This window comes from Planococcus citri, chromosome 1, assembly GCF_950023065.1.
Source record: "Planococcus citri chromosome 1, ihPlaCitr1.1, whole genome shotgun sequence".
Lineage (NCBI taxonomy): Eukaryota > Metazoa > Arthropoda > Insecta > Hemiptera > Pseudococcidae > Planococcus > Planococcus citri.
The window spans coordinates 16,390,954-16,415,962 of record NC_088677.1 but is presented as its reverse complement, the minus strand read 5'-3'; the positions used below and the strand labels follow the sequence as shown (position 1 = coordinate 16,415,962).

Below are 25,009 nucleotides of genomic sequence, written 5' to 3'. Positions count from 1 at the left end.
CAACATGAAATCAATTTGTTTACTCGGTGATTTCGTAAAATTGGTGATTTGTTATCACATTTTCATTAATGAATATTTTATGACTGCGTCGAAGTTGAAGTAAGCTAGTGATACATGTATTAATTAATCTATTTTCAAAATTGGTTGATAACTCTTTAAACATTGAAATTCTACTTTTAACCATCCTTACCGGCTAATACTTACTTGTTATTATCTTCGATTTTCTGATCAATAATCAAAGTCAGATATTTACTCGATCGTTTTTGGAAGTTGAATTGAATCTATAAACAATAATTAGGTAACCTTATCTTCAAGAAAAAAAAAAGAAAATATAATAAAGAAGTAATTTTTCAACAGAATAGAAATTGAATTACGAGATTATTGTTGGAAGAATGTGTGTCCAGTTCAAAAATTTTTTCGCGAAGTGTTTCCAGTGGAATATGAATTTGATTATTTCGTCGATATGATTTATGGCGACTTGGTGAAATTAGGTACCTATTATTTATTATTTCAGACCTTTCTGCGAATACTTACAGCATTTAATAGGTAATATTTACAGACTTTTTCGTGTTTTGTTCTTGATTCGTGCTGAAGTGTTTCATGGTGAAGAAATGATAGGTATTTTGTACAGTTATACTGATGAAACCGATTTAAACGTATTTGTGATCGCATCGATTGGTTGTTTACCTAAATACAGACGACTCGGAATTGGAAGATATTTGTTAGAATATGCTTTAGATTACGTCGCAGAAAAGGGCAAGCATAAAGTAATTCGTTTGTGAGTACCTCTACCTATAGTCTGCTAATCACAAGTGCTCCGGATAGTATAGTCAAGCATCTGGTATGATTTATTTTCACAGATACGTTCAAACTAGCAATAAACCTGCGATTGAATTCTATAAAAAATATGGTTTTGAAATTATCGTAGAAGAGCCGGATTATTACTTCCAATTTTTGGATAAAGCTGCTTACAAAATGGAAAAAGTTATTCGATCTGAAATCAATCATTCGAGCTCAAACTGATAATTGGAAATACGAGTACACCGGAATCAAATGAATTGAAACAGACGGCTTAGTATATTTGAGAGATATTAGTTTCCTATCGGGTAGATGTTAGCTATTGAATTTAAAGAAAAGTGCTTTACCAAACATTGAAAAAGAGGATCCGATCAGGTTTGGCAACAACTGTGATCTGATGGATTCGATTTGATTGATCGAATCTGAGCGAAGCTGTTCCGATCAGGACTCTGATGATGTGATCATTGGAATGTTTGAATCTGATCTGATTTAATTCTAATCCGGTTTCAACTATTTTATGCTGTGTGTTACCTTACCTATATTACATAATATTGATGGGATGAGATAATTGTGAAGATTGTTTTACATTTTTTCAGTATATGATTGAAAGTATTGTGGAGTGGAGTAACCTATTAAGTATTCATAGTTAGGGTTTTCGTTTTTCAATACCTACGTATAATATTATACATACTCGTACATCGACCTACCGCCTACAGCAAAATCTCATCCCACTAAGTATAATAACGCGATTATCTATGTATCATCAACTATGATTTTAGTTCCTTGTTCCTTGAACATTTTGTTAACCTCTTGAAAGTTCTAATATGTTGTTCAATTTGATTATATTTTTTGTCTCCATTAAAAAGTCTCTAAGTTTTAACATCGTTATTGTTGAAATTGCTTAAATTGATGAATGCTGACTCTATAAAGAAATCTAGTTTCCTAAAAAGGTGACACTGCATTTTTTCGGTTTTTCGTCATACTATTCAAAAACTATCATCATAAACCACAAGATCTTATACATACCTAAATTGAATCACCAAAAAATGTTGAATTTTAGTGAAATTTTCCACGAATGAAGTGTTGACATTATGCAGAAGCGCTAAAGAAATAAAACAAAAATTAAAAGAAGGTACCTGAAGAACGAGTAAATTTCAATGAAATTTATCAGAAATAAGAATGTAAACGTGTTACAATACAACAATGTGCTTAATTCACGAATTACATTAAAAACGGGCAACTTATTTTCAAAATGTTCCAAAAAACAGTTTTCGTGCTTTAAATATAATTTCAACATAAAGCTTTTAAGAAAATAAAATTGACAAAAGGAAGTAATGAATAAGTTACAACGGAATTCGCTAAAAATGCATGAAAAAGTTCTTGAAAACGTGTTAAAAATTAAGGAGTATTCTGTGCTTTTATTTCTCATTCATTAGGCTTATTAGTCACTTTCGCTGGGTTGTGTATTTTTGTTTCAGTCGTTTTTCCAAAAGTCAAAAGAGGGGAACAAGGTACAATAATTTTTAACCGCCTGTATAATATTAAAATCGTGATAGGACTTTATTTTTAAATGGATTCGTTCAATGTACCTGATATCGATTTGAATTTTTTTTATACCGGCGAATTTTCTCTATTTACTTCGCGAAAAGTTTACTTTTTGATTTTTTACAATTTTTTAATGGATTTTATGTATAAATCTGTTTGTGTCTTGAAGAAACTCGGGTCTATGTGTCACTATTAGTATAATTATTTTGTTTATTTTTTGGTGTTTAAATTACGAACATACTTTTTATATTGATAATGATTTACGAGTAGTAGTCTATCAGAAGTGCTATTTTGGTTAAAGTTAACATATCAAATTTTAGAGGTGTTTGATACCGGATTAATCATGTATAATATTGAAAAATCTAAAATAACGTTACATCGAAAAAATAATATTTGGGTGGGTGAGGGGAGGCTGAATAAATCCCAAAAGTTGAACTAACACTTACCTGACCATCTGTAACTGCAAAACTCTTGTAAAAAAAATTCAAAAATTCATAATATTTTATTTATCGATATACTCGCATTTAATTTTCATCAATTTAAAAAATTGAAATTCAAGTAACACAATTTTTAAAAAAGTTAAAAAGGGACGAAATTAAAATCTCTACCTGTATCTTATTCACGAAGAAATTAGCGGTAAAACTCATCGGCTTAGACAGAACCAACCAACATTTCTTCATCTCAATGGGCGATGGCGCCTTTCTCGCGATCTTGATGATAGAAATCTTTGGTACTCGCAGAAACCACTTAAAGAAGTTCGTTGTTAAAACTACAGGGTGGACAGAAATATCGGGTACCCCTAAGAAAGTTTTTCATTAAAAATATAGGTTGGCAACGTGAAATAGATGCATATGATTGGTGAAATGTTATCTCTCCAGTCTAACAACCAATCATGTGCTACCATTATTATCATTCACTGTGACCAACCAAAGTATTTAGCAGAAAACTTTTTTAGGGGTACCCGATATTTCTGTCCACCCTGTACATACCATTTTTATGCCATCAAAACTTCAATTTCTGGCAGCTTTCGTTCTCGACAATATGGTATTCTCCAACGCTGAAGTTGAAAAACCAACAAAACCTACTTACTCCGAAGACGTAACTACATACCTGAAAATGATATCACAACAAACATAAAATTAAACAAAATGTCGCTCTCAGAAATCCATGAGTGTCACAAACACATTTTCATGATTTTCATCATCAGCGAAATAAGAAAGAAAAGAAGAGAAATGAGAGAAGAAAAGAAAATAGAATAGAGAGAAAACAATAGAAGAAGATGAAAAATCAAACAACTACATAATACTTAACCATAAACGATAAACAAATGAAGCGAGAGACATGTATAAGACGCATTCCAAGCATAAAAACAAATACACACACAAAAACAAGCAAACAAAATAATACATGCTCGTAATTCGTACCAATACCAACATTACCTATTACCTATAGCGGTGATAACCGCTGTTTTGACACAACGTAAGGTACATTTCTTCATCTGAATGGGCGCGATGGTACGGCAGCTTTCTTTGTGATCTTTGTGATATGGTTTTCTTCTCTTCATAAACGACTTGGCGAGAAGAAATTTTGAGCGGTTTAGTTAGTGTTGGCAAAATTCGAGCATATTTGCTCGTGCCAACACTACCTATTATGTATAGCGGTGAGAACCGCTGTTTTGACACAACGTATGTACATTTCTTCATCTCAGCAGCTTTCTTGCGATCTTGATGATACGTCTTCTCCACATAAATTGCTGAAGAAATGTGTGTGGTTCTCTTAGAATCCACATAAATAGTAGTAAAAACTACTGTTCAAAATTTCAGTTTCTGGCAGTTTTCGACGATGGTTCGAGCATATTTGCTCGTGCCAACACCACCTATTACCTATAGCGGTGATAACCGCTGTTTTGACACAACGTACATTTCTTCATCTCAATGGGCGCGATGGGAACTTTCTTGCGATCTTGATGATATGGTCTTCTCCACATAAATTGTTGAAGAAATGTGTGTGGTTCGCTTAGAACCCACTTAAATAGTAGTAAAAACTACTGTTCAAAACTTCAGTTTCTGGCAGTTTTCTTGCTCGACGATGGTTCGAGCTTATTTGCTCGTACCAACACTATACCTATTACCTATAGCGGTGAGAACCGCTGTTTTGACACAACGTAAGGTACATTTCTTCATCTCAATGGGCGCGATGGTACGGCAGCTTTCTTGTGATCTTTGTGATATGGTCTTCTTCTCTTCATAAACGGCTTGGCGAGAAGAAATTTTGAGCGGTTTGGTCCTCTTCATCGCGATGAAAGGTAGACACATATAATCACATAAATTGTTGAAGAAATGTGTGGTTCTTTTAGAATCCACTTACATATGTAGTAGTAATAACTACTGTTCAAAACTTCAATTTCTGGCTGTTTTCTTGCTCGACGATGGTATTCTCCTCGACTTCGTGTCTTCATCAAAGATATGAGTAAGTAGGTACCAACTACGTTCTTCCAGTTTCGTATATCTCGGAGGGATATCATAAAAAACATTAGTTTACAATTTACATATTAGATTACATAAATTCCTATTCCCTTATAGGTATAAAACGTTGTTTCCTACAATGAACCCAATGTTTGCTAATTTCGTAGCTTTTGACCGCCTCCATTTCTCACTGATATAATACGTATCTACGTACATCCTTCCCCAAACTTCAAGTTCATCAGTTCATCAATTTCGTGAACCTGATTCAAATTAGAACATTTTTAAGAAGACAGCAAACGAAAAAGCCTAGACACCTTGTATGGAATCAGCCGATGGCTCGCCTTACTTATACCGAACTGTGCCGAAACCAGCGAAGAGGCAATTCGAGCTACCTTCCAAAAATGTTACCAATTTTTCACAGACTCACTTGATCGAAAAACTACAAACTTCTACCAATTTTGAATGGAAAATTCAATTTTTACCCTTTTAACTTTTACGAATTTCGAACGGGAAATTTAATTCCCTCTGTCCCCGTTTAAAATAGATTCTGAATTTTGCTATAAAATTGCTCGATAAGCATAGCTATGTCCCAGGAACATGCAATTGTCGACCTCAAAACTCCGAAAGCCCAAATAACAGAATTAGGAACCTGTTATAGGTATTAGGTACTATACTTTCTAATCACGTAATTAAATTTTCAATAATAATAATAATAATCGCTTTGTCGTGTCTGATGGATATCAATATAGGTAGCTCTGAATTTCGATTTAAACAAAGGTATTGATATACCTAATCAAGAAAAAATAATCAGAGGTGGTTGAACGAACAAAATAGAAGAAATTGGCCATTTTTGTTTTTGATGAACAAATACCAAAAGAATCATATCAAATTTAATAGTTCTAAAATAAAATAAAACAGAACAGAACCAATAAATAAATTCAGAAATTCAGAACAGAACATAATGATTTTTTCAAATTGTTTTGGTCGCAGTTTTGAAAAAATGTACATGATTTGGACTTTTCTTAGGAGAGGATGAGACTTTAAGGATTTCCTTTTACGTCTACGTCGCCTAGTCCGGTGTTCCAAGGCACGCAAGTCAGTTAGACGAACCATGCCTTCAGCAAGCAGAGGACACCGAGCTGACGAACAGAGCAGCCGAACCTATTCGGCGGACCCGACAAGGCCATGGAAGTAAAAACCGCCATGGACAACTGCCGGTCCCACAGAGGAATCTGATCGCAAAACTTAGGAGGAAAAAAGTCCACCCACTTGAATGAGGCGAATTTGACTTTTTCCTCGCCTAAATTCTGCTCAGTTCCCACTGCAGGGCCGACAGACAGCCCGCTCAAACGGACCTAACTTCCGGAACAGACCAGCCGGAGCATGACGAGCCGAGTATATGGCATGGTCGTGCAGGTCGCTGTACGTGGAGGACCATCACAGAGGGATTCCGGTAGACGGGAGAGACAAACAGAGACAGAGGAAGAAAGTGACATTGATTTTTGATGACTTGGGAAAAAAATATGAATTAGGTACCTATATCTATTAAATTAAAATTGTATCAAATTTTCTAAAAAGACTTTCCGATTATTCATCATACTTTTTTAAAATTTGAGGAGGGTTCATCAAAATCAAATCGTATTCTAATCTACTTAAACTACCGTGTGTGAGTGTACTGGTAAAAAAATAGGTACTAAGATTTGTTTACAATGCCCATAGTTTTTTTCTCAAAAGAATTACTAACTACGTGTTTGTATAGGTAAAATTGAGCTGCAATATTCAAAATGTATAATTTTACTGCATAGCATTAATTTCAACCAGAAAATTGTCAAATAAAAAATATCCCTTATATTGTTTTGATGAAAAATAATAAGATAATGCACAGAACACAACATAATCGAATTTCTGTTCAACCACCCCTAAAATATGTACATGAATCTAGTTTAGCTAATTTTCAACGAACAAAAAAAAACGAACGAACTTTGTCGATTACCAGACATTTCCACCAATAAATTAAAAATAATAAATGGAGAGAAATCATAGCTACCTTTCGCGATCAAAATAACAATAAGCTATTACTATTTACTCACACTTCGGAAAACACGATCCTGATAATAACAGCTCTACATAATGAACTTTGGAATATTCACTGCGAACAGGTAATACAGATGTACTCGTAACATCGGCACCTAAAAAAAAGTACCCGAATGAGAACAATTTGAAAAATTACATATTACGTAAATACGTAAAATTACTTTATACGAAAATTCCAATTCCAATCACGTTAAAATGAATAAGTGTGTAGGTCTTAATTAAACCGAAATGTAGGCTAGATAAATTCGATCAATTAGCCATCTAAATATCTACTATATAAAGAATAATTCGTTTCATGAACGTAAGTACCTCAGAAAAACTTATTCCATAGCGCATAGGTTCGTCCAATTTATATTCATTTAGACAGGTATATTCACTTCTGCATTTTGGTTAAACGAACCTCACGTACGAGTATGTGGTGGTTGAAATTGCTTGAACAATCTGTGAAATGTACCAAACGTAATAACATAAATAAATAGGCAATAAATATGTAGGTATCAAGTATCAACATGAAAATTGTACGACTAATATGAACAAAAGTATTAGGTACGAGTATCTATCATTCCAGCAGCGAACATTAAAAATGTCAAAAAAATTTACATAAGTTTCACTTTTCAATAAAGTAACCATCAGAAAAATTTATAACACCAAAATTTATGATTTTTTTATTCCAAAATCACTATCCGCGGGGTTGCCTCTTCCTACAAAACAAACCAGTTTAATTCCAATTCGCTCTATTTTCAAAACAGTTTCTTATTTTACGACCTCGTGCACCTGTTACAAACTTAATCTTACAATTTCGAGCGAAAGCACAAAAAGTCCATACCCTGATAGAACCCGTGCTTTAGTCCACCTGTTTTTACTCGAGAAGAGGAAGCTGTACGTGAACTTGGTGAAAAGAGTGTTCTTCGACCTTAACATATATATATCTAATAGGTCAAAGCTTACGAGATTTTCCACGAAATTGCTTGATAAATATGTCACAAGTACATATTATGTACATTCGATCGTCAACCTCAGAAGTCCGAAAATTTTCTCAAATCCAAATAACAAAATTAGGTTAGGTACCACTTCCTTTAGATTACACAATTTAAAAAAAAAATAGGCAGCCCTGAATTTAAATTTAAACAAATACACATTGACAAAAAATTGAAAATTAGACATTTGTTTTGAACTGATTGATCGCCAAAATTCACTGACAAATTATCGTACATGATAAGGAAGCTGAATAATAAATTAACAACTGAGGATGAGTTGAGCTACCTGTGCGAAGTTCAATCGTGATTGTGGACTGGAACCATGATGCTGAAAATATAACAGCTCGACGATTAAGAGTAATGAGCACGTACAATCGTAACCTAAAATGAATACACGTAAGAATAATCATTTGAAAATGACATCGTAAAATATCAAAAAAAATTGCAAGGTTTTTTTTAAAATGAATAAATAAAATTATACTTTGTAACTAAAGCTATCCTAACGGTCATCATTGGAAATTTCAAGTACATACAACCAATGAGTAAAATGAACTAGGTAAGTGATGAAATTCATCATTTCTGATACGAGTAACATTATTCAGTCACTGAGAATAATTCTTGATTTCAAATAGGTACAAAGTTAGGTGTAGGTCAACTTTACAACGTACCTCAGCTAGATAAATAGCTAAAATTCGCAAGCTTTGACTACACAGACGTTCAATGATCTTCGTTCATAACAGGTGCGCCGAAATCCGTTGAAGATCGATCAAATTCAAAAGCGTCGAGTCTAAAAACAAAAGAATCATTAATCACCACGAATAGCAAGATGAAAATATGAGCACGTAATACCTAATGGTCATCACAGAAAATAAATTCGAAATTCAAATAGGCATTTATATGTAGTCAAAATCACTTGTCAAAACAAAGAAATCTGTCGCACGAACGATATCCAGATGAAATGAAAATCACAAACAATGAGAAAATTTGAGCTATACCTACGATGATGAAGTTATTCATTCATATCCATAATACGAGCAAGGATGATTCAGTTCAGTCGCTGAGAATACCTCGTCGATTTCAAATAGATACAAAATTACACCATTGTTAATAAAACTACAACATACAACATACCTCCGTAAAATATGTATCTTCTTTCAGTCGTACTCGTACACACACGATGAGTTGATCTTCATTTTCTAACTTGATTCTTCTGCATCGGTTAAGGAAACACTTTCATACCAACGTTGGTAGCCAAAATCCGTTAAAAGATCAATCAAATGCGCCGATCGATTCTAAACACAAACAGAACAATAATTAGCACGAGTCTCGAATGAAAATACCTATGCTTACAAGTTACGAATATCAATGCAATCTACATCTAGCTATCGAAAAAATAACTATAGCCTAAGGCGAGTAAGTCATCAAAACATTCGCACTAATTTACTCGTTAAACTGAAAAAATAAAATCCCCTCATCAAAATACGCGAACAGAAAACAAATGATTGAAAAATTACGAAAATTAAATATTTCAACTGATGGTTGCCGGAAATGAAAACTCGACATCTTGTCCAGACTGCTTGACGCCAGAACTAGACTATTCTAGGTCACACGCACAATAATGTATTACCATCGTCAGTCAGTAGTAAAAAAACCGGAAATAGAACCATTCATAACGTAATTTCAACGGTCGTTGACACATGACTCACACGGCTCACACCACACAAGATCTTAACGTAAGAACGAATTTACGAAGAACACCACTCGACAGATAAATTTACACTTACCGGAATAATTTCCAAGAAAAAAGACGTACGAATTAATTAATAAAAAAATACACTAATTCACATTCGCGAAGTATAACGGTTTTCAACTAGTTGCACCCCAAACGACTAACCGACTACGCACTAACACACGCATACCTATGCTTACGCGTCCCGAACTTACAAACAAAATGGCTGCGCTACAGGGTGATGCATAAGGGTCAGCAATCCTAACGTACGCGAGATCATATTTTTAAAACCAAAACGAAGAATACGAAATTAAATTTCGTGATTTTAGATGGTAGTTTAAATTCAATTAATGCATATAAATACGAAATAACGTTATAAACTATTTGTCTACTTACGTAAAACGTATGGAACTATGTAGGTACATTATACGTTTTCAATGAAAAACACAACCGGTGCTAGGACGAAAAGAAGAACAATGCTTCAATCTATTTCACGGATTACTCGACTTTATCGCGAAAGAAAAACGAAAAACGAAAAATAATTTCACAAATAATTATGAAGAAATCATTAGACTATACTTCGTTATGAAAGAAAAATCAGAACTCGACTGGAAGTTGAAGTTCATTTAACGTTCCATGACTCAACGTTGCGTTTTTTCGGAAAACTCAAAACAATGTTGCCAATAGTAACATTATTCTAAAGTTCTTTCTTGAACGAGGAATGAAATTAAATTTCAATTTAGGTATCGTTTGTGAAAATGAAAATTTCTAAATTAGAATGCAAATTATAAATACTCATAGGTAACTACTTAATGTCGTTTTATAAAAACCTAAAATTAATTTTTAGGAACACTTTTTAGACGAATGAAAATTAATACCTATACGTATCACAGTAGATCTGAATGTGAAATTGAAAGATCAATGAGTCCGTAATTGAGGTACCTAATCTGAAAAATAAGAACAATTCGTACAGGTCGTTCTCCGTTTCTTTTCTAACATTTGTCAAAGTATGAAAATGTCAGAAGATTTTCGATGTGAATGATTAATTTGTAACTTTCGTTATTTTTGATTTAGAACAAAACAGCATCTTGAGCGTAAAGAATTTCATCTTTCCAATAGTATTTTTGCATCGGTTGATAGACCTAAACGTAGACAAACACATTTTGTTCAAAAAGCACTCGCAAGTCGTGTACTTATTTTAATTAAATGAGGTTCACTAGCGTTACTCAGCGTGATTTGATTATTTCGTCGATATGATTTATGGCGACTTGGTGAAATTAGGTACCTATTATTTATTATTTCAGACCTTTCTGCGAATATTTACAGACTTTTTCGTGTTTTGTTCTTGATTCGTGTTGAAGTGTTTCATGGTGAAGAAATGATAGGTATCTTGTACAGTTATACTGATGAAACCGATTTAAACGTATTTGTGATCGCATCGATTGGTTGTCCTTTATAATATTTTACATTATGTTTCATTAACGAAGTTATTTTGAAAAAAAAAAGAAAAAACAGAAAATCGAAGGAGTTTACAAAATGATACCATTTATTTTATTTCATCATTATCGATAATTTTTCATCTGTGAAAATGTCGTATTCATTTTGATGGGTTATCGAAAATTCAAAAAAGAAACGAGGTGCTTACATTCAGAAAAAAAAACGATTCCTAGTTTCGTTCTTTGAGTATTAATATTACACGAGAGTTTTTACGCAGTCTTCTTCATCGTCGGACTCGGAATCTTCGCTACTGCTTTCGTTTTTTTTTCGCCACAGGCGTAATAGGTGCATTCTTTTTAGCAACGGCCGAGGGCCCTTTAGACGACGCGATGTTGGTTTTATTGACTATCGGTGTCTTCTTATCGTCGCTATCTTCGCTGGAATCGTCGCTATGGAAAAGAAAAATTACGCGACGTTCGATTAGGATTAGCATATGAAAGCGACGATGGTCGATAAAAATAAAAATAAAAAAACGAGCGATAATGCGATAGGCTACCGGACATGCACTACATAATCAATAACGTAAGTATTGCGAAAACTCATTACGATAAATAAAGGCAAAATTTACCTGCTTTCCGGCGCTTTCGTTTTGGTAACTTTAAGGGCAGCCGTTCCATTTGTTAAAGGTTTCGAAACAGATTTGACTGGTTTTGCGGGCGCCTCGTCGTCCGATTCTGTAGCAAATAAATGCAGTTACGAATGTAAAATTACGTCGCGATAAAACATCGAAATACCACGACCACCGTTAGAACCATCAGATTTCAAAAAAGGTGAAAATATTCCACCTACACTTACACTATCACAGCAGCACGGCGAACGAGCGGCTGTTGAATTTTCACGGTGTGACCGTGTGTCATATCCCCCCATACACTTATACTTTTTACTTTACCCAAATTGGGCCACATGTCGAGACATCGGGCCAAAATTTTCACCGGGGGACGCAAAAAGCGATTTATTTGAAAACTCTGAAAACTCGTCGACAATATTTTCTAAAATAATTCGCTAACGCGAGAATTAAATGTTTGAAATGTATACTGCAACCGCGTGACAGCTACATCGCAGTTGCCCTGAGATTTCATCGTCAATTAAGGGCTGGTATTACGACACTCCGTCAAAGCTCCGTCAACATTTGACGGCCAGTTGAACAATAGTTAACCGGTGCTTCGACCTCGGTTAACGCTCTGTCAACGTTTGACGGAGAGTCGTAATACCAGCACTTAGCATGCTTAACAACCACTGCTTGATAGCTTACACCGCAGAAGTGAACGTTAACAACATGCTGTGAGGAAAGCACTACAGATGTTAAGATAAGAAGTAATGTAGGTATTCGAGCAATAGCAATATTCACCTGAACTGGAATCCGATGAAGAAGCTTTCTTCGTTAGCTGCGACGTTAATTCTATTTTCTTTTCAGACGTTCTGAAATGAGTATAAACGATAAAACGTAGGAAACACCCAACTTTGCACCGACAATAACCGCCAATCACTACTTACTCTAAAAAATGCGATATTACATCCGTTAAGGTTGCTGATCGTTGGGTGAGAGTACCCTGTACGGAATACAATGCGCGATTAATTTGATTAAACGACAGGAATCACGCTATGTAAGATCAACAACACACGACTTACCGCAGAAGTTTTCTTCTGGAAAATTGAAGCCAACGCCGGATCTTTTTTGGTCAAAAAATCGAGGATGACAGCCTTGATGTAATAGTCTTCGTTTTGTTGCGCCATTGTTGCAAAAATTATTTACTTTAATCGAATAACTTTGAAATTTCTAGCACATGTCTGAAGACCGATATCGAACGAATCATATAAGTATCATATCATCACACGTGCGTTCCGCCACGAGATCGAATTGATCGCGCTCAGTGCTGCCAGCCCAGAAACCTCAAAAATCCGTATTTTTCATGAAAAAGGAAATCCGTATTCCGTACATTTCCGTACGCTAAAAAAACCCAAAAATATCATGTTTCTTGATATCTTGATTTTGAACTCGTGCGAAACTGACCTTTTAGACATGAAAAATTGAAATCAGACATAATTGTTTGAAAACCTTTCGTTATGTGTGATTATTTCAAAAGAAGGAAGGCAAAATTACTGCTCGAGCACGAGCGAAGCGAGAGCGAAAATTGTTTGAAAATATGGTTCCAAAAACCGAAAAAACGTCCATTTTTTTTGCATGTTTTATAGGGTAAAAATCGAGAAATCCGTACATTTCCCTGTCCTATTTTAATTAAATGAGGTTCACTATAGCGTTACTCAGCGTATATTTTGCAAATAAATAAAACACAGTAGAGATACCTTACCTTCACGAACAACTAACGTAAAATAAAATTCCAAATTATTCGAAAATGTTAAAACGACATAATATCCCTCGCGGAAAAAAAATAGTACTTTCTGAGTAGTAGTTTTTTAACGGAGTAAAAAGTACTACTTTTTAACACCTTCATGGAGAAATATTAGTAGTTTTCATAAAAACTACTACTTTTGTCTAAAAACTAGTTCAAATTACTACTTCGTAAGTAGTAGTTTTGAAGTAGTAATTTTAACTAGTTTTTAGACAAAAGTAGTAGTTTTTACGTAAAACTACTAATATTTCTCCATGAAGGTGTTAAAAAGTAGTACTTTTTACTCCGTTAAAAAACTACTACTCAGAAAGTACTATTTTTTTTCCGTAAGGGTATTTATTATAAAAATTATAAAAATATGGCACGTTAGTGTTAAATGTTAAGCCTAAGCATAATTTGAAAGTATTTTATGCAAAATAAATTTAAATACACATTAATTTTTATTGGACGTTCATGAGGAGCTGTTCATTTCTCCCAAGTTGGTTCAACGCCCCAAATTTCTCGAGCGTATTCGGCGACAGTACGATTTGATGAGAATTTCCCGGAGGATGCGTTGTTTATGATGGTCATTGCCATTTCGGTCCACTTTTCTCGATTGCATGAAATTATACCCGAATTATTTGAATTGAATACTTAAGTACATGATTTAAGAGCAATAACGTTTCACTTACGAGATATGTTGCATTAACATTCATCTTGCTTTTTGATATAATATAATATAATCGTCATAATCAGTCGGGGTATAGAATCTGAAAAGGAACATAGGTATTTGTGTTAAATATGATATGTAGTATGTACTTACCTATTCGTATAATAATCGAATTTCACTGCAGTGAAAATAAACACGTAGGTAGTTAGGTACCTCTACCTATCCTATGTCTTTCTTGAGCTGTTTGACTTCGTCGACGGTCATTCCGAAAATGAAGATCACATTCACTGTACGAAATTTGACTCATATCGATCGGTTCGGTAGTGTCCTTTAAGTGAGAACCTTGTGATTTAAAAAATGATTCTAAAATTCTTGGAGTACCAGAATTCCCATCAACAATTTATAATACATATTAAAAAAAAAAAAAAAAAAAACTTGTGATATTCATAAAAAATATATGTTTAAAAAGTAAAATTACCGCCAACGAAAAAAATAATAATAATAATTATCGAATCGAAAACATCGCCAAACAATTCTTTTTGCTTTTTTGTATGTTTTTTTTTTTTTTTTTTTTTGGTGGCGGTAATTTGGCTTTTTACTTAAAAGTGCCTATTTTTGATGGATAATTACATTTTTATAATCTTTCGTCGCTGCAGCCGTAGTATAATTAAATTTGTAGAATAATTATTTATCTCGTGTGTATACGTACCTATATAACCTATAGACTGTAAAGCACCCTATACTTACTAACATCGTGTAATTATCGTGTACTGTATTTTATTTATTAAAGGTGAAATCGTCTAATATTCGTTGCTGAAAAACTCCAGATGTGCGGAAATAAGAAATTCGATAGATTACCTACCACCGTTAGACCATCATTGTACGATTTGTTTTTAAAACCGGACCTGAAAAACTTCAAATTTGATGGCAAGGAGACAATTTTTCTGCAAGTAAGTGATCATTAAGCATTCCGAAGCTCACTTAGGTATCGATTTTCCTTACAATCATATCCATAAACGTGACAATATTATGCAGCTTGCGTATAATTTCTCTTGGGTCTTTTAAAAATTATTCGTTTGAATTAATACCTATACTAATATCCGATTTCCTTACAGATTCTCAAATCAACTGATAAAATTATCCTAAATTGTCTAGATTTGGTCATAAATCGAGCGCAATTAAAATTGTCTTCGAGTAATGAAATTCTCACGCCGGAATGTTCCCTATGTTTGGAGGAGGAGACGTTGACGTTGGTTTTTTCGGAAGCTCTTCCTGTAGGCGATGCCGAGCTTAGTATAGATTTCGCAGGCGAGCTGAATAATCTGTTGAAAGGATTTTATCGCAGCAAATACACACCGTAAGCCAACCTTGTGACTTGATCGAGTTTACACATATATGTATATGTATTTCATAACACGGTAAGTAACCTTAATTAATCAATTAATTACAGAGTGGCTGGTAAAGAAGAAAAATACTGCGCTGTCACCCAATTCTGTGCCACCGATGCTCGAAGATGTTTTCCATGCTGGGACGAACCAGCAATCAAGGCTCGTTTTGATATCACTCTAGCTGTTGATTCTGATAAAGTAGCTTTATCTAATATGGTAAACTCGAGTATTTTGTGGTATTGGAAGGGTTTCATCGTTGAGTACATTTTGACACAATAAGTTTAATAATTTCAGCCCGTAGAAAGTGAAAATCCTTCCAGTTCAAGCGATGGAACCAAGGTTGTAAAATTTCAACGAACACCTATCATGTCAACCTATCTAGTGGCAGTAGTGGTAGGCGATTTCGATTACGTGGAGGATAAAACAAGCGACGGAATTCTAGTACGAGTATATACTCCACCTGGTAAAAAAGATCACGGTCGTTTCGCCTTACATTGTGCTACTAAAGTATTGCCATTCTACAAAGAGTACTTCAATATCGCGTATCCTCTTCAAAAAATAGATTTAATTACTATCGCAGAATTATCAGCAGGTATAAACTAAGGTACCTACCATGGATCTAAATAATCCATCTCTACTACACCTCGAATTCATTTTCATTACTGTATTCGTTATCATTATTACTACAGGTGCGATGGAAAATTGGGGATTAATCACGTTCAAAGAGACATCTTTACTGGTCGATGAATCAAACCCATCAGCATCCAATAAACAATCTGTTGCTATCGTAGTTGGACACGAATTGGCGCACCAGTGGTTCGGGAATTTAGTCACAATAGTAAATTGGATTATGGAATTTCCTAATTTTTTTCAGTTTTTGATTAGATAGGTACATTTATAATTTATTTCTCGTTATTTTAGGAATGGTGGACTGATCTATGGCTAAATGAAGGATACGCTTCGTTTGTGGAGTACCTTTGCGTAGCGTATTTATTCCCCGAGTACGATATCTGGACCCAGTTCGTGACTCAAATGCATTGTCGAGCTTTAGAATTGGATTCGTTGAGAAATAGTCATCCGATCGAAGTACCTGTGAACCATCCGTCCGAAATAAATGAAATTTTCGATCAAATTTCGTACAATAAAGGCGCCTCTGTGATTAGAATGCTGTACGAATATTTGGGAGATGATGTAAGAACAATTTGTCAGCTCAAGAGAGAGATCATAAAAAAATTTTATCAATTGATTATACCTACATGTTCTTTTTGTGTAGTGTTTTCGTAAAGGAATGAATTTATATCTGACCAGACATCAATACAGTAATACGCATACTGAAGATTTATGGATTGCTTTAGAAGAAACTAGTAGTAAACCTGTCAAAGCTGTAATGTCTACTTGGACGAAACAAAAAGGTTATCCAATAATCACCATCGAAAACAGTGTCCAGGATGGTGACAATATTCGTACTTTTACTGTTCGTCAGACTAAATTCACCTTAGATGGAGAACCAGGTAAATAGATTTCTGATTTTTTAAATTAAAATTTTAATCATTTGGACTGGAGCATTTCTGAGAAGAGATGAATTTCAAAATCAGTTGGAATCGAAAAATTTCAAATTAGAAATCAGATATGAGTTGTTTTGAGTAAGGACTTTCTAGCAATATTACAAGGGGACCTTTTGAACGACCCTCGTGTCAAAGAATTCAAGTGCTGAAGTTAATTTTTTAAATAATGCCTTTAAAACAGCTTTTTAAAATTTTTAAAAATTTAAAAATGAATTTTAATGATCAGAAATTTAGTTTTGGATGTTCTAGAGCATGCTGCCCATTCGAGATAATTAGCTAAAACATCTTGTCTTTCCTTACAGATGATGATACTTTATGGCTCATCCCATTATCATTCAGCAAACAGTCCAATCCGGGTGAAAAATGTTTCACAACAGTTTTAGAAGGACGCGAATGTAAAATATCTATTCCTAACGTATCTGCCGAAGAATGGGTCAAACTAAATCCCGGAAATGTAGGCTTTTATAGAACGAATTACCTACCAAATATGTTAAAGCAGCTGATGCTTTCGATTTCCAATAAAACCTTGCCACCTTCCGATCGACTTGGTATTCTCGATGATTTATTTGCTTTGGTAGGTCCCATTTCAACCAACCCTAAAATGTTTCATATTTTTAAACGTAATTTGAAGCTCATTATGGTACACCCCTTTCAGATGTTGGTTGGTCAATGCGATGCTCCCCAAGTATTAGATTTAATGTTAGCAATGACCGCAGAAGATAATCTAACCGTCTGGACGAATATGGCAAAATATCTGGAGAAGTTTGCTACCTTGTTACGTGGCACAGATTTCGCCCATTTATACGACGCTTACGGATTGAAATTAGTCAGACCTATTTCGAAGCAATTGGGCGTCGATCCAAAACCAGGCGAATGTAAAATACAATTTTTTATATCAATTCAATTGATTTATAAAAAAATGTGTCGTAATATCGGTCATCTATTACTCCACAGCTCACCTGGTCACATTACTTAGAAGTTTGATATTCGATTTATTGGTTGGATTCGGTGATCGTGAATTCCTAGACTTGGCGAAAGTAACGTTTGCTGAACACCAGAGTTTGAAAAAATCAATACCGGCTGATTTACGAATTGTTATCTACAAAGGTGTTATCGCTGCTGAAGGCAAATCTGCGTTCGATTCGTTGATTAATGTATTGAATCTATTTACCTATAATTGTCGTTACATTTTTTTTTCCAAAATAAGTGCCCGTAGAATTATTTGTTTGATATTTACTTTCAGATGTATAGAAATACTGACGTAGAAGAAGAAAAAGATCGAATTTTGAAATCATTCTCGTCCATCACAGATCCAGAATTAATTGACGAAGCTCTGAAATTTGCCCAATCGGTAAATCATTTTCTTATAATTATCTAAAAAATACCCAAAATCATTATTCATACCTATGTACGTAAATAGGATGAATAATAATGAGTAAATTAACTAATCGTTGATTTGATTTTATTTTGAAATAGAACGACGTTTCTTCCATCAGCACGGTAGCAATTTTAACTTCAATATCATCGTCGAAAGTAGGTCATGAGAAATGTTGGCGTTTCGTGAAAGGAAATTGGCAAAGCTTATTTTCCAAATATGCGGTAAATTTTCAGATCATATTACTATAATTATGTACCTAAAATTTACCTAACTAAGTGATAAGCCTACTTAATGCTACTTATACGAGTATGTATTTTTTTAGGGAGGTTTATTTTTATTAACTCGTATCGTGAAAGCTTCCACCGAAAAATTTACCAGTGAAGAGAAAGCTGCAGAAATACAAGAATTTTTCGACAAAACCGATACAAATGGAATTGAAAGAACCATTAGTCAGTCTCTGGAAACCATTCGGAATAACGCACGATGGTTCAAAAAAGATGGAGATTCTATTAAAGCGTACCTCGAAAGAATTATTTCCTGAACTTACATATGTGTAATTTGTTTATTATTACCGTGTCGAATCATTTCATTATATTTATTGAATCGATTGTCTGAGTTTTTATTGTGTATTTCATTTTCTGTACGTTAAGTTGAAAAAGCATGAGTCATTTCAAGTTTAGGGTGGCTTATCGGAAGCGAAGCCAAACTGCACAATTACCGGGTGACCAAGAATAATGGGTTTTGTAATGTTCTGATATGCCAAAAAGGGAAAAAAATTTCCCTGATTAAAAACTGGAAAATGAAATAACAATCGAGAAAAAGAGCTTTCGAATTATTGTTTCGATGCAAAATGAAAGATTATTTCGTATTTCATTGAAACAATCACTCAAACGCCATTTTTTACATGATTATTTAATTTTCTAATTTTCATAACGGGAATTTTCTCTCCTTTTTGATAACATCGAAATCCCATTATTCTTGGTCACCCGGTAGGTATAGTTGATAAGATAAGGCAGTTCAAATACCTGTGGCTTTTGTCAGTCTAACCTTTTATTGTTGGGAGTGCTTATTCATCCTACTCGTCACTCGTGTCATCGTGCGTTATCTCTTATCTAGCGTGCTTTTTCATTTATAATACATCGTCAGTAGATGATGTAAATTGGCAAGTTGAGTTGAGTGGTTAATAAAAGACAAAAGTAGAGAAAAAGGGAAGTCTTGAGAGGCTCGTTGATCCTTGTATCATGATAATCGGAATTGTTGATTTAATGATTTGATCAATTGATCTTGTCCTTTATTAATTTTGTCGAGTTTGAAATTGAATCCATTTTTTAATGATAGTATAATAATAATAAACCATTTCGTGTTCATTTTTCATAATTCTCAAAATGTTTGAAAAAATAAAAAATGGGGGATGGAATTTGCCATTTGGATTGGATTAGAATAGATTAGAATTTGGAATTTTAAGGTAAACGATAGATGATGATAAACGTAGAAAAAAATGAAAAAATTGCAAAAACTTGACAAAAAACAACAAAAAAAAACAAAATTTTTTTCATTATCATTTTTTTTTTTCAATCATATTCTTATTCATTTCATTTCATCAACTGGCAGCACTGGTTTGGCCGCTTTGCGAATCGCGCCTTTTTGATAGAATAGAACAGCTGATCGTACTGTCGTTTTATTTCAAAATTACCGTTTTCCGTTCGTGCTGTTTTTTATACACTCATACGCTGCCATTAAAAATTAGACATATCTACTTGTTAATTTTCTATTGTTTTAAATATCAAAGAAATAGTTTGAGATCGAATTTGAACCGTGAGGTCTCGTAAAAGTTTTACGCCTTGACTGTTGGTGTCTAATGTCTATGTATTGTTTACTTTTGTCGTCAACCGTCGACTTTTGTGTTCGACCAACTTTTTGGTTCGAAGTCTTCAAAACTCACGTTATTATTCTCGAAATATCTGCAAAAGTATTCCATTCGTCGATAAAATAAGTAAGTATTGCTCGCAGAGTTCACTAATTACGTCGTATGTAAAATCATAAACTTGCATTTTTTCTAACCAAATAATCGGATTTCCTCATCATTCGTAGATCGTCGAATTTTTTGATCCCTTTGAGGTTCTCCTACGTTGAAAATCGGTGTGATTCTGATTCACCATGAACGAATTCGACGACGAAGAAAACGTAATCCGAATAGAAGGATTTAACGACGAAGATGGACTTTACGACGATTCCGATTTCGACGATTACTTATTCAACCTGTGCAAAAAATGTGAACGAGAAAACAATTACGGTATGTTGAATTCCTTACAAAATCAAACGTTTTACTCTACCCGAGTTGAGTTAATTCTATACGTGAATTATTTCATCTCTTGCACAGAATACGTCAGTAAGGTGAATACATCTGTACTGTTCGGTGTACCCAAACTGAAAGATATCGCCTGTGTTAGCGTCGCTGCAGCGTTATGGAATCACCTCAACATACCTCGAGCCGTATGCGAAGTAACGAGAAAATGTACCAAGACCAGCCAAGAATGGAAATCGTTACGTCGACAAGTTGTTGAATTGAGCGCCAAATTACTCATTCCTCACATCTCCGCCGCCGAAATCAATAAATACGTATATAAAATGGAGAAGGAAATCACCAACTGGGTATCGTATCATTACCGAACCGTGTTTTTCGAATATGGACCTGATAAATACGTCTATAGTCACCTATATCATATCGTATGGCGTTCCAATGGTACGATCGATTACGTAGAAACGGCCAAAAATATGACAACGTCGCTGAGGTTAAGCCAAGTCGAAAAGTTTCGGTTTTTGGCTACGTATTGTTTAAAAGACGAAATGAAAAACGTGTTGCCGGAGCAGTTTTCAAAAAACGTGATGGATATCGTGCCTTTCTGCAAGTATCCAATGATTTATTATTGGAGTTGTCATTTCAAAAACGAATGGGATAACCTAATTGATTTAGCGTTTGGAAACGCATCTAGGGTCGATGTACTCATGTTTGAACACGATAAAGTCGATAATTGGCCAGCCAAAGAGTATTTCTTCGATCGCCTCAGCTCAACGGAACAGGTACAAGAAGCTATCTGGATAATCGATAAACATGGCATCACGTATCAAAAATTAATCTTGATGAAGTTAACCGAAACGCAGCGTTTGCAAGTTTACGTAGCTCGAGCTATGCAAATCATTATTAATTACACGCATCCTCGCGTCAGCTCGAAGAATATCCTTTCAACTTGGTTCGATATTCGCAACGTCGTCAAACCGGAAGAGTTCGTGTTGATATTTCGTCTACTGTTGCAGGATAATATCAGCCCGGCTGTTTTGACTGATATATGGATGAACGCGTCGACTACCCAGAGAACCTGCGTGCTTCAAAATCACGAATTCGTAGAAAACGTGATGTTTTCTTGGAGATGGGCCGCCAGTAGTGATTTTCTATGCACGATGTTGTTCGATGCGAATCCCGGTATCAAGAAAAGCATCGTTGAAAAGGATTTCTTCCTTCGATACTGCGACCATTTATTAACTCGAGATAGAATATCGACGCTGAATTCGCTGCTAAATTTATGCTTCGCAGACGCCCAAGAATTGATGGTCTTCAAGCACCAACTCGTCAATAATTCGCAATCTCTCAAGGACCGATGCTTAAACTATTACTCGTGCGGTAACTTCGACTACGTTAATCGTTTACTGGTCCAAATTCTGTCTCCGTATCCGAACCTTATTCAAGACTACAAGAAGAAACTGCTGACGTCACCGGATGGTATTTTAAAGCGCGTTATCACCAATTCAGCGATCGCAGCTGAAATCGTGCTCTCAACGTGGTACGATATTTGTAATCTAATTACACAAGATCAATTCGTGCTGATATTCCGAGTCCTGTTCAAAACACGCCCGGATGATTCTCTACTGAAAAAAATCTGGATGAGTTTACCTAGTAGCTCGATCAGACAACACCTGGTTTGTCAGAACGATTTCGAATTCGTACAGCAAATGTTACATTCAGAAAGTACAACTATGTTCTTTTATCACGATTTGCTATTTGCAGTTTTGCAAGATCTCGACGAAAATATCAAAAAAGCCATCGCTCAGAGACAGTTTTTCGTCGATTTTTGCATCAAGTTAATTGAAAGATCCTGCATATTGGCGTTCAATCAACTAATGAGTGTATTTTTCAAAGCCGCCGAAGAATCGATGCAGTTCAAATGGAATCTCGTTCTTGGTTCGAAATTCGTCAGAAATAAGTGCGTGACTTGCTACGAAAACATCGGCGCTTTGAATGATTATTTGGGCCAGTTTTTATCGCCGGAGCTCATCTTGCAGTACAAGATTCATCTATTGACGTCGCCACGTGGTATTTTCGCGACGACGACGAAATTCGCAAACGTTCCTGGTAGGTTCGACCATATGCTTCGATTATGGCTCGAGATTTGTAATTTTATCACCGAAGATCAATTCGCATTCACGTTCTGCGAATTAGTAAAACGTCGAGCCAGCGAAGAAATTCTTTTCCGGGTTTGGAATAGCGTTGAAGATAGATTCAAATACCACCTGCTGGATTACAACGACTGTCAAGCTGTCGGCGACGTGTTTACATTACGAAAAGAAGTCAAATGGGAGTCTATATTTCAAACTATGCTGGGTTATGGAAACGCTGAATATAGAAAAAATCTCACCACCAAGGAATTTTTTATCAACTATTGCGATAATCTATTCGCCAACGATAAATTACCAGAGTTGAATGATTTACTACGCTCGTATCTTCAGGATGACGAAGAAATAGATACATTTGTAAAAAATCTTTTATTTAATTCGAAAAGCGTGAAAAATCGTTGTCTAAACTTCTACACGACCGGTGACACGGTAGGTCTAAACGACTACCTGAATCAACTCTTTTTGTCTAATCTGGATTTAGTCAACGAATACAAAAAGGATCTCGTCATGTCGCTAGACGGCATAAAAAAGTGCTTCAAGCTTATTTTCAAAGACACCGACGTCATTACCCCTATCATAGAAGACAGCATCCCTGATGCGAGACTGGCAGCTCGATACAAACAAAAGATGGTCTTTTCCTCATCAGTCATTCGCTCTTTTCAACACATGCTGATAATAAATCGTCTAAATACCGTGCAAACCATTGTCGACCGATTCCTGACCGCAGACGAAGATAAGCACGCGCTAAAGAAATTAATCTTCGTGGATCCCGTCAACCTGATGTTTGGTATATTACGTAACTACGACGAGACGTATTGGCAATCTGTATTGTTGTGGTATTTCGGAAACTCGACCTTGGTGGACGATTTTAAGAAAGGGTTAGCTGTTGATACGATTTTCGACGATATGCTGAAACAATGCGTTTTTGAAAAATACGATCGTTTGTTAACTAAATGCAGATTTCAACGTAAGGTCAGTTTCGACATGTTGGATCGATTTTTAACGTGGTATTTTCAGTCGCCGAATGCCATAAATGAGTATAAAATGAAGAGGATCGATGCGCACAGGGAGATCGAGATGATAGCTACGTTGTTGAGAAGGAAAACGATCGACGCGTGTTTGAAAATGATTTTGAAATGGGTTTTCCAAAACGATGTGCTGAAAATCGCGGAATTCAAGATGAAAAATAAGTATAGTAAAATTGCTGAAGCGATTTAAGAATTAAGATTTTCGTTGTTGTTTATTTTATTGAATTATTGAGACTATTTTACTATGTGAGTTAATTTAGTTTAGTTTTTTTGTCCGGTGATTCATCTGTCAAATGTGTTATTATAGGTACATATAAGATCCAAGATCGTATGAAATTTAATATGTAGATATGTAGTAGTAGGTACTTGTATTAATTTTATTGTTTTTGTAATTTGTACTCTTCTCGTGGTCTTTTGCTTTCTTTTTTAATTTTCCGCCTTTCCGGTGTTATTGTTTTATTTCTTGATTGGAGAACTAAGCTATGAATATTTATAAATGACTTTATTCAATTAAACATTGAAGAAAATTATATAGTTCGATGATTCTTTTGGCAACTGATGATGAGAATGAGATGATAGGTATTCGGTAATTTGGATTAAATTAGTCATTTCAAATGAAGTTGGAAAGCCAAAATTAATTCTGCAAACTAATTTCAATACGGTATGAAGTCGGTTGCTGGTAAATTTCAAGTCGTTTTGGAGCCTCCAGCAATATTTTGAAAATTACTGGAGCCTCCAGTAAATTTTTGAAACTCGAAATTCTCACAAAATTTCATCAAATGGAGTTGAAAAGCCGAAATTAATTCTGCAAACTAATTTCAATACGGTATGAAGTCGACTGCTGGTGAATTTCAAGTCGTTTTGGAGCCTCCAGCGATTTTTGAAAATCGAAATTCTCACAAAATTTCATCAAATATGGAGTTCGAAAGCTGAAATTAATTCTGCAAACTAATTTAAATACGCTATGAAGTCGACTGCAGGTAAATGTCACGTCGTTTTGGAGCCTCCACCGAAATTTTGAAAATTACTGGAGCCTCCAGTAAATTTTTGAAACTCGAAATTCTCACAAAATTTCATCAAATGGAGTTCGAAAGCC

General features: G+C 34.8%; 3 protein-coding genes and 1 long non-coding RNA gene across 5 annotated transcripts in view; 2 read left to right on the top strand and 2 right to left on the bottom strand.

The window, feature by feature from the left end:
- Positions 1-19,044, top strand: part of LOC135849010 (puromycin-sensitive aminopeptidase-like) — a 71,852-nt gene extending 52,808 nt beyond the window's left edge. For both annotated transcript variants that reach the window (XM_065369139.1, XM_065369147.1), the window contains 13 exons: positions 14,896-15,055; positions 15,221-15,462; positions 15,556-15,709; positions 15,788-16,085; positions 16,183-16,331; positions 16,415-16,684; positions 16,767-17,004; positions 17,361-17,632; positions 17,714-17,933; positions 18,013-18,212; positions 18,302-18,409; positions 18,535-18,657; positions 18,759-19,044. In XM_065369139.1, coding sequence (XP_065225211.1) covers positions 14,933-15,055; positions 15,221-15,462; positions 15,556-15,709; positions 15,788-16,085; positions 16,183-16,331; positions 16,415-16,684; positions 16,767-17,004; positions 17,361-17,632; positions 17,714-17,933; positions 18,013-18,212; positions 18,302-18,409; positions 18,535-18,657; positions 18,759-18,977 — 2,616 coding nt within the window. In that variant the 5' untranslated portion in view covers positions 14,896-14,932 and the 3' untranslated portion in view covers positions 18,978-19,044. The remainder of the gene's footprint in view (positions 1-14,895; positions 15,056-15,220; positions 15,463-15,555; positions 15,710-15,787; positions 16,086-16,182; positions 16,332-16,414; positions 16,685-16,766; positions 17,005-17,360; positions 17,633-17,713; positions 17,934-18,012; positions 18,213-18,301; positions 18,410-18,534; positions 18,658-18,758) is intronic.
- Positions 8,157-9,694, bottom strand: LOC135849052 (uncharacterized). The gene is made up of 3 exons (XR_010559483.1): positions 9,011-9,694; positions 8,548-8,666; positions 8,157-8,260 (listed from the first exon to the last, which is right to left on the bottom strand). It is a non-coding gene; the product is annotated as an uncharacterized LOC135849052 (long non-coding RNA).
- On the bottom strand, positions 11,128-13,066 carry LOC135849043 (uncharacterized). The gene is made up of 5 exons (XM_065369185.1): positions 12,735-13,066; positions 12,600-12,655; positions 12,454-12,524; positions 11,674-11,779; positions 11,128-11,494 (listed from the first exon to the last, which is right to left on the bottom strand). Exons 1-5 carry the CDS (start codon positions 12,837-12,839, stop codon positions 11,353-11,355), a joined length of 480 nt encoding a protein of 159 aa, XP_065225257.1. The 5' UTR covers positions 12,840-13,066; the 3' UTR covers positions 11,128-11,352.
- Positions 19,045-20,049: 1,005 nt separating the features above from the next.
- LOC135848985 (uncharacterized) lies at positions 20,050-24,443 on the top strand. Its single transcript, XM_065369105.1, has 3 exons — positions 20,050-20,429; positions 20,528-20,729; positions 20,817-24,443. Exons 2-3 carry the CDS (start codon positions 20,594-20,596, stop codon positions 24,101-24,103), a joined length of 3,423 nt encoding a protein of 1,140 aa, XP_065225177.1. The 5' UTR covers positions 20,050-20,429; positions 20,528-20,593; the 3' UTR covers positions 24,104-24,443.
- Positions 24,444-25,009: the final 566 nt, after the last annotated feature.